Here is a 13874-nt window from a genome sequence, read left to right on the forward strand (position 1 = left end):
AGAGGAATAATACGGTTTTTAAGTGAAAGTGCAACTGTTTTTTCGGTAACCGAGGATTCCCAGCCTGAAGACTGGGAATATTCATGAGCATTTGAATCCATGGCAGACCCCGTGCTGGAGAATAGGAGCCCTCCTTGTAACAATTATCAAAGTGGAGAGGAATATAATCTACTTTGCCTGGGGCAAACAAATAAGAGCGAGAGGCATTGTCAATGTGTTATGCACAATAGAATACCTTCTTGTAACAATTATCAAGGAGGAGGAGAATATAATCTGCATTGCCTGGGGCAAATGAATCAGAGTCAGATACATTGTCAATGTGCTGTGACTGATGGATGAAACAGTTGTTGATCTAACTTTTCCCAGTGAAGATTGAAGTGTGGAACGGTTGAATCAGCCTCCCCACAGAGTACTTGTAGTAGTGGTAGTTTTATTCTGGCAGGTGAGTATACCAGGAAAGGGACTTTTAGTAGTTAGTCCTGGCAGCTCAATGGACCAGGAAGAAGACAATTGGAGTACTGCAATGTGGTTGAAGGTTGTGGTAGAAAGAAAGTGGCAAGACAGCTGATGCGTTATAATGAACTGTGCCAAATACATCCTGACAAAACCTTTGTTTATGAAGAAGAAATGTGAAAGTGGTTGCTCTTTAAGGAAGAGAAATTATATTGAATATTGAAGTGTGAAGATAAAGCCTTTTGATTCATCAAGCAAGAACGGTGGAAATTTGACAATCATTTTGAAGAGTGATAAATCTTGTTTGAAAATCAGACAATCCAAAAGTCAATTCAAAGAAGTGAAGTGACAAGAACTTTGTGTTGCAATTGGAGAAGAAGTTGGCTATTGAAAAGAACTATCTTTATTTGAACTTTGGTTTGGAAAATCCTGAATTAATCCTGTGGAAGGGGATCCAACCCTGGTTACAAGGATGCATGTTTACAAATGTTATGTTTGAATACAGCCGTTATTTTATTGAGTTTCAACAGCTATATACCACCTATGTGATGTTGTCCTATGTATATGTGCGAGGGACAGATACCTTTTGATATTAGAGTGTTTTCCTTTAGTTTTAGTTTAACAGGTAGGGAGAAAAATCCAGATTTCCAAAGAGTGGGCTAAATGGAGAAAGAAAAGTGGTGAGGTTTCCCCTTAACTGTGACCCCATCTCATGCCTCAAACACTGACCCTGTCAGCGGATTAGTGTAAACTGAATGTGGCCAAGGTGATTTCAAATTCTAAATAAGGTATTTCGTGTACTACCCACTAGCTGCACTGACAAGGCCCACTATTGTTTTTAGACCATTGTTTAGTCCACTCTCTAAAAATCTGAAGTTGGGCTAGCAAATAACACCTACAGAGGTCTGGGCAGCCAATACCCTCCCCCATCTCTACTGACTGTTAAAGCAATTATAGGTCTTGTCACTTTTAAAGCAATTAGTGGGAAGAACCTGAAAAATACTATATTGTTCTTAAGGACTTAACAGCATCATTGTACAGGGGAGACATCCTCTCGGATAACTTCAAGCAAGATAATGTGTTCCTAATAGGTCTCTAGTGCTACCATGTCCTAACACTTGCCTCCAAGGGGGTGTGGTGTCCCTCTGCCACAGGGCCAGAACAGGTAACAATGCCTGAGGCACGGGTCTGTGCCATCAGAGGGATATGAAAGGCAAACACGATTCAGGAGGAGCCCAGAATCGCCTCGGACTAAGGAAGTAGCTAACTTCATAACAGTTTTGCACACCCTCGAAACTCAGAAGATGGACTCTCTGTAGCTAGGGGAACTCTGTTGGGACAGCCCCCAACAGGTGCATCAGAAGCCTTTACAGAATTTCCTGAAGAGGCCTGAGAGTATGTCCAGAAGAGCTAACCCTAGACGGGATCTCCAAATCACTTCTGGAGTAAGGTATGGAAGGCTCTAGTAGAACGCTCCGGAACAAAGTGCAAACAGTTGGTTGTCCAGGAAGTATGAGTCACTACGTCAATGGGATACAAAGAAAAACATGGTTACTCATGTTGGGAAGCAGGGCCGATCATCCCAGGCTCCCAATTATAATTGCAATTGTTTATTTGTACAGTGCTTATACACAAGTGAAGTGCTTGAAAGCGGGAAGGGAGCAAGGGAATACAGTAGTCATTCTTAGGCCTTGAGGTTTCCGAATGAAATAACAAAAAGTAACTAGCATACTAGGCCTGACGACATTTCTCCTAGTGCAAGTGAATGAAGTGTTTCAGGTGCAACCAGATTAGGGAGGGGAGACAAAGGGGGGACAAGACAGAACGTGCTAGGCCTAGTGAATTCAAGTCAAGCAAGTGTATGGACGGAAGTGCAGGGATGTGGGAAGGGCGGAAAAAGAGCGCCCAGTCCAGCAGGGCCCTGGGTTAAGTGCAGAGAGATTACCCCTCTCATGGAACGGAGGCTGAAAGTGCAGTAGTGCCGAGAATAGTGCAAAGGCCCGGAGCCAAGTGCAAAGATTGGCGGGGGAGCCTGGGACCTGTGAGGCTCTGGAGGTGAGCCAGGCGACCAGTCAGCAAAAGCTGAACAGAGTTAGGGGAGAGATGGAGGAGTGGGCGGAGAGAAGAGAGAAGAGGTCAGCCTGGGAAAGAGAGAGAAAGAGGAAGAGAAGAAGAAGAAGGTCTTGAGGAGTTTCCGAAACTTAAGGAGTTCCCGCTCAAGGCAAAGAAAGGCAGGGAGGCTGTTCCAAAGGGAGACACCTGAAGAGGACAAAGATCTCCCACCAAATCTCTGCTTGGAAAAACAGCTCACCCGCAAAGAGTTGGGAGGACGAGGAGAAGAGGAAGAGGCTGAGGGTAGCCTGAAGGAGAGATGAGTGTCATCCGCATAACACTCAACGTTAGAAGTGAAGGTAGAGATCCTGTGGGCCAGAGGGACAATGTAGACACTGAAGAAGCAAGGGGATATGTTAGATCCCTGGGGGATGCCACAAGTAATGAGTGATAGAGGAGAGAAAGGACCCAAGTTTCAAATGGGAAGGACGGTCAGAGAGGAAGGAGGTAAGCCATGCCAGAGCCAGATCTGTGATACCCATGGTATCACAGAGACGTGAGATCAGGTGGTTGTGGTTTATCGAATCGAAGGCAGAAGAGAGATCCGGTCAGAGAGGAAGGAGGCAAGCCACAACAGAGCCAGATCTGTGATACCAAGGTTAACTGTGACGCTCACCTGATATCTACGAGGACGCCACACGATGTTGGATGGAGGCTGTGCGCTGTTCTGGACCCCTTTCTGCTTGGTTGTATGTTGGCTGGTGGACAGGTCCTATGACAGGAGAATGGGGGGGGTTTAGATACAGACCCTGTGATGGGGGTTCCCACCTCCCACTGACCAAGTCCCTGCCCTTAGGGTTATGCCTCACCTTATTTTCTTGTGCGTGAAGCTCTCCGTCCTGCGTCTCAGTGCAAGGGCGCGTGTTAGCCGAGGGCGTTCTGAGGGCCTAGTTACTTCACTTGTCCTGTGCCCTTGTGTCAGGTCCAGTCCGGCTGTGAAACCGACTTGTTTAATGTGCTCAGATGAGTGTTTTTAGTCTTTGTTACTTCTCTCTTTTTTTCGTTCCCTGTGCTTTTCGGTGTTCTTTTTCCCTTCTTTGCTCTTAATGTCTCTTTCTGTCCTTCACAGAGATTGCTGCTGTTGCGGAGCCGCAGCGCCGGATGGTTAATGCTGAGGTAAGTAGTTTAGCGTGAAGCGCAGCGCTGCGCACCGTGAGCCAGTTTGCTAACCTGTATTCCTTTCTCTCCTTCACGCAAGAGATAGTGCGCTGATGATCCGGAATGCAGTTGGTTCGGTGACTAGCGTAGCGCAATGTTAGAACCCGCTGTTAATGTTGTCCTTTACTTTGCAGGTTGCAGAGCACTCCAGAGATGGTGAAACCACCGAGCGCGGATGGATGAAGAAGCTGTTCCTCACAGGTAATTGCTCCTCGCTAATGCTGTTCTTGTTCTTGCAGGCCGCGGAGCGCTCCAGAGATGGGTGAGCCACCAAGCGCAGACTGATGCGCAGATGGATGTTGGAGCTGCTACTCACAGGTAAGTGTTTCTTGATAATGCTGTTCTTGTAGGTTGCCGGTGGAATCCAGGGGTGATGCTGCAGATTCAAGCCGCCGGAGAAGCAGATGAGCTGGAGCTGGACACGGAGCGTTACGCTGCAGGAGTGCAGAACACCACGAAGCGTGAATCCCAGTTCGAGTGTGGCTTATATAGCCAGCGACACCTGAAGATTCGACCACACCCAAAACACTAGCCTGCATGCTTCAGTTCATGGAACTGAGCTGCAGGAAGGGCCTCCATGTTGGATTAAGGCCCAAAGTGGGCTTGCCTTTTTCTTGATAATGAGTCTGGCGCCAGGACGGTCTCCATGTCTGCTGTTGATGGGTTCTTAAGCCCATTGGAGTCACTGTGGGGGGCTGTAACCTCACTGCTGTCAGGGGGCTGCTGTTGCAGGGATAGGGGTCATGACAGTAACACAGAGACGAGAGATCAGGATCTTGCGGTTTACTGTGTTGAAGGCAGAAGAATGAGGACAGAAGGAGAGTTAGAGTCAAGATTTGAGAGCAGGTCTTCACGGGTGTTCAGAAGAGCAGTTCCTGTGCCTCTGGATGCTCTAAATATTAAGAGGAGGGAAGGCCCAACAACAGCCCAGGACAAAGGGCTATAGTTAAATGTATACAAAAGGAGAGGTGTTGTCCTGGCTGTAATAGTCTAAGCTAATTGCAACTTATTTAATGCAAATAGAATCTGTTGTGTATTGCCTACCCAGTGGTGGCAATGTTTTAGCGTATCCATGGGTAGGGGTACAGACCATTATTTTTGGTCACCCTTTAGCCTGGCTATGTTAGACCTATCCATGGTCATCATTTTAGAGGAATAACAAGTTATGTTAGCTCCTTTTTGTTATAAAATATGCTCAAACTTGCTTTCATACCATGTTGAACAATGAGAACAGTATGCATTAGAAGCACTTTTTGTTTATGTGTGTATTTCTAGAATTGAGCATATTCATGTATTAATTGGTTTGATTTTGCTTTATGTTCGTCATACAGTTTCTATTCATTTAGGATTGTCAATTGTGCAGAATGATTGCACCTTTGTATATTGAATTTGTATTTTCATAAAACAAAAGTTGAAGTGGATGAGGGCAGCAACTTAATAAAAGCTGTACCTCCCCGTAGCAAAAGGCAAGCGCATGTGCATTATTATTTTCATGTACCTCTACCCATGGATACGCTAAAACATTGCCACCACTGGGTAGGCAATACACAACAGATTCTACTTGCATTAAATAAGTTGCAATTAGCTTAGACTATTACAGCCAGGACAGCACATCTCCTTTTGTATACATCTGGATGCTCTAAAGCCAGACCAATGGTCATGCAGAAAATCGACAGATTCAGTGTGGAGGGTAAACTGAGAGATAGCTAACTTCTCCAGGTGTTTGCCCAGGAAAGGAGTGTTAGAGATTGGCTGATAAGTTGCCAGGATAGAAGGGTCAGCAGAGGGTTTTCGTGCAGAGGGTGAACAAGCGAGTGCTTGAGAGAAGTGGGGGAAAACTGCAGGTGCTGAAGGAGAGGTTGCAGAGGTCAGTCAAGGCTGGAGCAAGATAATCAATGTTGACGGTTTTAGGAGGGCATGGGACCACCTGTTTGGAGGAGGCTTTCATTGACTGACTTGTCTAGAGCCCTCCTCAGGTGTGACAGGGGAGAGTGGGGAAATAAGAGGGGTTTGTTAGTCGGAGGGGGGCCCAAGAGATGAGGGTGCCGCCGAAGGTGCATAGGACAGGATGTCCTGTGTTTTGGCAATGAAATGAGCAGCCAGGGCCGAGCAAAGGGCCTGGGTGGGTGCAGCAGAGAAAGAGGCTGCAGTAGGATTGGCCAGTTCCTAGTTTGAAGAGTTCAGCCATGTTGTTAGATGCCGCTGAGATGCAGGCTTTAATATAGACTCTTTTCTTGGAGCGGATGCAGAGTCTATATTGCCTTTGAAGAAGGCGGCAGGTCAGTTTGTCAGATGGTGCACCTGAAGATCCCCATTTCCATTCCGCTTCTCAGCACTTTCATTTAAGGGCAGCCACCTCTGAGTCGTACCAAGAGTTGCACTTTTTGGAAAGCTTCAGACGGACCCTCATGACAGGGGCAAGAATGTCAAGAGTGTTGGAGATGGAGAGGTGAAGGTTTGAGAGGGCTGTGTCAGGGTGGGAGTCTGCCGCAGGAGTAAGGAGGAAAGTAGGTGGAGGCAAAGGCTGCCCCTGTCACTCTTTTCATGGGTTGGATGACCTTGAAGGCGGGAGGCAGTGAAGGGTGCACCAGTGCTAGAGGAGAATAGAAGTTCATATGGGAAGAGAGAAGAGAATGATCAGTACAGGAGTGTGTGGTGGTGAGAGGGATAGAGAGGGATGTCAGTGGAGATAAAAGCATCTAAGGAGTGGCCAGCGGTGTGCGACGGGCCAGAAGGTAGGATGGAGAGAGAAAGAAAGTCACTTAGGTTGCGGAAAGGCCCTGAGGAGTCAGGAGAATCAAGATGGATGTTAAGATCCCAAGCAGGAGGAGTTGGGAGGAGGAGGAAATCAGAGAAGGGGCCAGGTCAGCCCATTCAGAAAGGAAGAGGCCAGTTCAGCCTATTCAGAGAGGAAGAGGGTGGGCTGGCATGGAGGCCGATAGAAGGTGGCCAGAGTAAGAGAGGAGACAAGAGGAGACAAGAGAGAGACAGGGAGAGACAGAGAGGGAAAGAGAGAGAGAGAGAGAAAGAGAGAGAAAGAGGGACTGCAGACCAGGCATTCAAAGGGGGAATGATGGAAACAGGGATTAACTCAGGAAAGATCGGGGCTACTCCCCCCTGCAGGCCCGTTAGGCCTGGGAACATTAGAGGATCTTATAACCATGAGGGAGAAGTGTGTCAAAACCTGTGACAGAGCTGTCCTTGAACCATATCTCAGTAAGGGCTAGGACGTTGAGATGCATGAGTTCAAGGTGGTGACAGATATCAGAGGAGTGCTTGACAGCAGAGCAAGAGTTTAGCGTGGCAACGTGGAGCAGATTGTGTTTTTTGAAAGACTTACGAGGGGGGGGTACAAGGGATAGTGGTCCCTCCAGTGAGCGGCGAGAGTGCCCGAGAGATAGGGGCAGGAAGGGGGAGAGGAGCAGAAGCTGACAAGGATGTAGGTGAAGGGACTGTAGGCAAGGGAGCCAGGACAGTAGCATGTGGCAAGGTAGCCAGTGTAGAAAGGGCCACAGGGGGTAAGGGCGTCCCAGATGCAGCGACAGTGGGTGGCAAGGGCACCAGAGAGGTGGAGGCTGATGAGGTTGTCATAGCAGTGCATGTAGGCAAGAGAGTCTGTACAGTTGCAAGCGACAAGGGAGCTGTTGTGAGAGAGGTGGTGAGGTAAGTAGGAGGCAGGGTAGCCAATGTGGGCATAGCCGACAAGGGAGCCAAGGTGGCCATAGAAACAGATGGCAAGGGAGGCTGTGAGGAGGAAAGGGGAAAGTTGATAAGGCGAGGGAGAAGCCTATAAAAAATTAAGAGGTTGGGTTGAGGCCTTTGTACCAGGATGGTACCATTTAGATTAGACATTTATGATGACCTTGGAGGTGGAGAATTTGATTTGATTTTGTTATTTATAAACGTGCATACCCCAGAGGGACCAGGCAAAAAATGCAACTAGGCGCAGGTATAAGCTAATCCATGTATTACTGCATCACACTGACTCAAGCTGACGTTAGCAAGATGGAACCAATTTATCAAACAGATGGTTTTTTTGTTGTTTCCTAAAAATAGACAGTCAATGCATCAGAGCTCCAAAGGAAGCGCATTCCAATCTCAAGGGCCAAAAGCAGAAAATCGTCTCTCACCCCATGTAGTTGTTCTAACCAATGGGACCTGCAACCGGTGCTGGTCTATAGAACGCAAGTATCGCTGTGGGCGATACAGCTGGATTTTTGAATTCAGGTAAACTGGTGCTGTCCCATGAATTCACTTAAATACCAGACAAAGTACCGTAATCAAAATTCTCTGAGAAACCGGAAGCCAATGAAGAATGAGGCAAGAAAGACCTCCCAGCAGGTGCCACCATTAAGGTGTAATAAAGAGTAAGGAGAGGGCTGAGGGACCATATGAAGAGTCCATAGGTCGGGAAAAGGTACGACAAAGAGGATGTCAGTGACAGTCTCTCTGGCGGAAGCACTGATGTAAGTGTCAGCAATAGGCTGGCCTGGGTTGGAGCCCAGTGTGTCCTTCTTGAGATTCTTCCTGCCAGACTTAGTGAGAAGATAAGGATAGGAAATATAGAAGCAGTTACAGAATATAGGAGAGATAGAAAGCGCCATAGTGAGGGGCACAGAATGTGGTATATTTAAACCAGGCAGAGCAGCTGAGGTATGTGGGAGGAAGTAAACAAGGAGGGAGCAGGGGCACAAGGAGACACAACTGTACTGTGAAGAAACAGTGTGCACCAAGGAGGGTGAGGGAACAGAAAAACAAACCAGAGCAGTGGCCAAAGGGAGTAACCAGTCAGCGCAGTCTCAAGAAAATGCAGGATGAGCACACACCTAAATCCGATTTTTAAAAATGGAGGCACATCAAAGTGAAATGCAGGAGGTTCACAGATGGAGAAAAAAAACACATCTAGATCTGAAGTCTTTTAAAAATGGACGCACAACCCAGTGAATTGCAGGAGGTTCACTGATCGAATAAAACACACCTAGATCCGATTTTTGAAACTGGAGGCACAACACAGTGAATGCAGGAGGCAGTGCAGTATAAGTTGATATCACAGCTAACAAATGATTTGAAATGGGGCACACAGAATGCAATGAGCAAGTTGAATGCTCAACGGATAAAGGCAAGAGAATGCAACAGTTAGAGGACAAGGTGAAGGGGAGAAGTAGACAATGGAAGTCCAGCCAAGCCCAAGTCTCCAAGTCCAGTCCCAAGAGCTTCTGGGTGAGGCAGAGGCCTCCAAGTATGTTGTAGATGATTGAGGAGACTATAGCGGGGGAGACGGGTGTCGCTAGAAGATGCATCATGGGCGTATTAGTACATGTGTTGGTATAGGGTGTATTGGGAATGAAATGCCATTTTAGAAATAGCAGCCATATTGAAATCTAGGCCGTAGGCTGCGCTGCAGCCAGTGCAGTAGGCCCAGGCCACGATCAAGGAAATAAGCATGTGCAAACAGGAATAGGTTGTAACATGGGCAGCAGTGAGAAAGGCCAGAGCCGCATAGATTCATAAACCTTCCATTGTCTCATACTGCCAGCATTCGTAACTCAGGAGGAATGTGTCCGGCAAGGCCATGAGGTGGCTAAGAGCATCATGCAAAAAGTTATCTTATGATAAGAAGGGCACAAGCCTGCAACCTTTCCCAGTCCCAGCAAAAAAAATGGAGTTCTTGAATGCCCCTGCCTCAAGACCCCAGCATTCCAAGGTAGTGGCCAGTTCCAGACCACCAACCATAAAAATGGTAGATCACCAATCAATCAGAAAAGTTCAGAAAGCAGGGACGGCTGCCCTCACCACTAAGTCATATGATTTGTGCTGTGAGGTGCCAAGAGGGGCAAAGCAACAAACCTAAAAACCATGGTGGAAAGCTTGGGAAGGGTGCTGACACGTCTGGGATCGAGCTAAGGTTTGTAAATTATAGTGACCTCGAAATGATCCTCCGCGTCCATGTCTGCAGAACCAGTTGCACATTAGGTTAGAGATAGAGAATGCATGGTTTTCTTGTTCCTCATTGGCAATTAAATGTAGCTTTATGTCCGATGACGCACTAGAAGGAGCCCGCGTGGAAGAAGATGGGCGGAAGAGGCTGGGTCCAATGACCTGGCATCCCTTATGGAGCAGGTAGCCCCCAAGCAGCCATTAGGATTTGTAACCTATGTAACTCACGTCACTGATGACGCTGTGCACCCTTTTAACATGTTGCTTGTCTTGATTTTGCCAGAGCGCTCCGTGGCAGCAGAGTCGTTTGCTTACGCTTCTTTATCTTTTTGTGGAAATTCAACTTGCTCTCCTTGCAAGAGGTGTGCTGGGCCTTTTTCCCCTAGTTGGTTGCATTTATTCTGGTGTGAGCATTGAGAGGTTTCTTCCTCACAACAAAATCTTTGAAGGCCAAAGGAGGTGTAGAGTTGCCAACTGCAATATTGGACCACAACATCAAAATGAAGCCTGTTCCCGATGGCTCAAATCAAAATTGTTGCAAAAGGCACATCCATGCCAAAGGTGTCAGGCACTAAAACACTGGAGACACAGATTATGAGTATCCATGTCAGCATATTTCGCAGGGCAGATGCTACACAGCTTACCGTTAAGGCATCAATGGCTAAAAAGGATCTGCAAGTAAACCAGTGGACTGAAACGGACACCCAGAAGAAAACAAAATGTATGGCGATATAAAGGTAAGGAAGCTATTCTGTTCGGTCAAGGCATTGTGAAGCAGACACAGACAACTGACTGAAGTTTGGGCTACAAACTTTTATCCAAATTTAAAAGAAGGTTGGAAGAAGGCCTAACTTGCCCTATACTAAGGTGGAATTTCCCCACCTAACTGAAGCTAAGGAAGTCCAAAGCTAATATCTGTCTTTGTCCAAAACCTATACTTGCCCTCATGTCTAATTGTATGCAATGTGTAGGCATGTCAGCATCAAATGAAGTGTTCAAAATAAAAGTTCATAGCTTCTTCCAGTTCTAAAATGGAAAAGGGTTCTCCCTTCCCCACGATTCAAACTGTTCAGGTTCTAAAAGAGGGGTTCCCTTCCCCACGCTTTCAAGTCTTTCAAGAGTTCACAAAAACACCATTCCTTGGGATTCCTTGGGATCGTCAATGTTCCAAAACATATAGTTCAGTTCCTCAATTGCGGTTCCCACAGATTTCCTCTATTCAGTTAAAACAATCACAAAGTGGCTTTTTCTTAGGTGGACGTATTCGGTCTAGGTACAGTTGTCGGGCCACACAGTCCTGTCGGACCACACAGTCCACCCATTACAGGTCACACAACTGACACATCTTACTTTCATCGGTTTCATAAATATGTTGCCACAGTTTCAGCTTCACCATGAGGCTTGAATTAATCTCCTTTCAAGTGCTCTTGAAGCTTGATTCATGACTTATTTGCTCATCATTCACTTGTTCAACAACTTGTAAACCAACAAAGGCTTCCCAGTACACTCTCCTGGTAGGACACCCAATTATTGTGACAGTTCTTTTGCCAAATTCCTTATAAGCTTCCCAGTACACTCTCCTGCTAGCAAACATATTCACTCTGTCAGTTCTTAATCATCAAACCAGGCACTCTTCTCCCAGGTTCCTTTGGCATCTATATTTCGTTATAAGAATCTTTGCTTTTGCCTATTTCTTGGCAATCCTTTCTTATTCAACTCGTAATTATGGAGGCTTTCATGGTTTCTTAAAGCATTCATTACGTTTTCACTTTTGGGATTCGCTTATCTTCAATTCAGAATGAAGTTCAAAGTCTTTTCCAATATGCTGCCCATCCACCGTGACCGTGGCCCCCTTTTAACCCAGGCAGACTCACCAGTCTTGTCACAGTTTGCTTTCTGGACACTCTTCTCCACTTGCGGTGTGTTTGCGCTGGTATCCTTGGCCGTATGGCTTCTTCCACTGGTTCCTCGCTTCCCTGCTGCTTCCGTTGGTGCTCCGATAGTCTGCACTCAACGGTCCTCCACCCGAGCCCTTCCGATGCTCCCGTTACCTACGCTCTGTGCCGCACTACTTCCCCAGATCTGCCTCAGACTGGCAACAAGCCCCTCTCGCTTGCTGCAGCGGACCACGCTCTCCAAACCTTCCAACGTCTCGGGAAGGTGCCTTCTTGCCACCATAACTTCGGCCCTGGAACTCTCCTTCACATACTTCTCTGGGCACCTTTCTGTGCCTCTCCCAGGGCGTCTCTCTGAGCTTAAAAATATACAGAAGACCAGGTAACAAACCTGGCCCCACAGCCGCTCTCTGTATAAGCCCTACCAAGGGCAGTGCAATTTGCAAAATTAGAGTCAACTAGTAAATGTTCACTGTATTTACAGAATGTAACTCATCCAAATAAATCTCTTAGTCGGATCCAAAAGTAATATGCGTTTATCAAAAAGAAAATTCCAAGTTGATCACTAATAAAATCTTAGTGAGGCCGCGGCTAACTCATCCCATAATTGTTATAGACATAAAGTGCCAATGCATTTCGGAGCATACCTTCCTTCTCTCTGAGCTTCTCAGCTGAGCCATTTTCAAAGTTCCCGGCACCACTACATCGAGGCCAACAACTAGACCGCTGCCGTTTCTTCTTCAAGTCTGTCTTCTGTGTTAATGGTGGCCTGCTCATCCCAGTACCTAAATGGTGTTTGTGTGCGTTAGAATTTACAAAGAGCGAATCTATGTCTCTGGTGTGCCTCTTCCTCGTCCCAGTACCTGCCTAATATCCACTGGGAGATGTTTTATGGAAAGAATAGGAAAGGGATTGATAGTAACCTATAAAAAGGTCTGGGGATGTTGCGTTTGGTTTACAGTGATAATTTCGACAACAAAAATGTCGAAAGTCAAAATGTCGAAAAAAAAATGTCGAAAAAAAAAATGTCGACTTTTTTTTCAATGCATTTTTTTTTTAAATGGGGGGGTTCCCCCCCCCCAACCCCCCTTTTTTAAATTTTTTTTTTTAATTTTTCCCTTTTTTTTTAACTCCCGAACCCCTAAAATAAATATATAATTTAAAAAAAACGAAAGTCGACATTTTTTTTTCCGACATTTTTTTTCGAAATTATGACCACCCACCGTTGCGTTCACTAAAAGGGAAATGGGGGATACTGTGTCTCACACAAGGCTGTCTTATCCCCACTCCCCAAGTCTTCTGCACCCAGGTGATCCTCCCTCGCATTTTCACCCCCAGGGTCAGGATCTGATAGCAGCAGCCTTTCCCAGGCCTACTGGGAGCAGGGCATTTTGGGTAAAGAAGTGAGGACACCCTCAGATTCCTCACAGTTCATAAGGCTGGACGGGGACAGCTGGCAGGCAGACCGAAGTCCAATCAGACTTGCAAAGGAGCAATTCTTGCAGAAAATTGTAATTACTAAGGGTAGTTATCCAAGGAGTGTGGAACAAGGTGGGAAAGAAATACCAAGATCTAGCGTAACTAAAGTCTTAGCCAACATTTAAAAACTCAACATTCAGGGTTTGCTGCTTTCACCCTGCAACTGCAGTGTTCATAAACACAATCCCACCAAAACACTCCACATTCAGATTATTCAAATATACTACTGTGTCTAAATTAGACAATTCCCTAGCTATTTCTGCTCACTTCCTTCACAGCCTACCCCACAACTTTACAAATAACGGACAAAAACTTACGAGCAATTCTCCTCTTGGCCTCCAGTTTACTGCAGACGGATTGTTTTTTTACTTTTTTCCTCTGCTCTTCTTTTTTTTCCTCCTGCATCTGTAGGTGAAAAAGAAAACTGAATACAGGGTGCTATGGTTGACAATGATCGTCACAAAAGTTCACAGCACATGGATGGGATTAACAAAAGCTTTGTTTAGGACAGTGTTGGGACCAAAATAATGAAGGAGACTTTCAGCTAAACCCAAGTGGTCAGGAAGATGATACAGGCAGGGGCCATGCTTCAGTACAATTTAAAAATAAACTGTCCCTCAGGGGACTTTAAGGGCGTGTGGAAGAAAATGTCTCCCAGTTTTATATAGTTCTGGGATGGGTATCTCCGGGCAGGTTAAGGCAATAACCTGTATGGAAATAAGGTCTGTTTAAGCCGTTCCTGCACACTTCTTCTCTGATCTTCGTGGTGTCCCTTCTCCAGGATTCTCAATCCCAAGGATTAGAGAATTCTCACACCATTCTTCTGGTTTCCACAAGAGG

At 46.2% G+C, this 13874-nt stretch overlaps 1 protein-coding gene across 2 annotated transcripts in view; it reads right to left on the reverse strand.

Annotated features, from left to right (window-relative positions):
• The window catches only part of UIMC1 (ubiquitin interaction motif containing 1), an 814141-nt gene that overhangs the window by 648203 nt on the left and 152064 nt on the right, over positions 1-13874 (reverse strand). For both annotated transcript variants that reach the window (XM_069651488.1, XM_069651487.1), the window contains exon 3: positions 13352-13439. In XM_069651488.1, the coding sequence (XP_069507589.1) occupies positions 13352-13439 (88 nt within the window). The remainder of the gene's footprint in view (positions 1-13351; positions 13440-13874) is intronic.

The sequence above is a fragment of the Ambystoma mexicanum genome, chromosome 3p (genome assembly GCF_040938575.1).
Source record: "Ambystoma mexicanum isolate Mex_15411 chromosome 3p, UKY_AmexF1_1, whole genome shotgun sequence".
Classification (NCBI taxonomy): Eukaryota; Metazoa; Chordata; class Amphibia; order Caudata; family Ambystomatidae; genus Ambystoma; species Ambystoma mexicanum.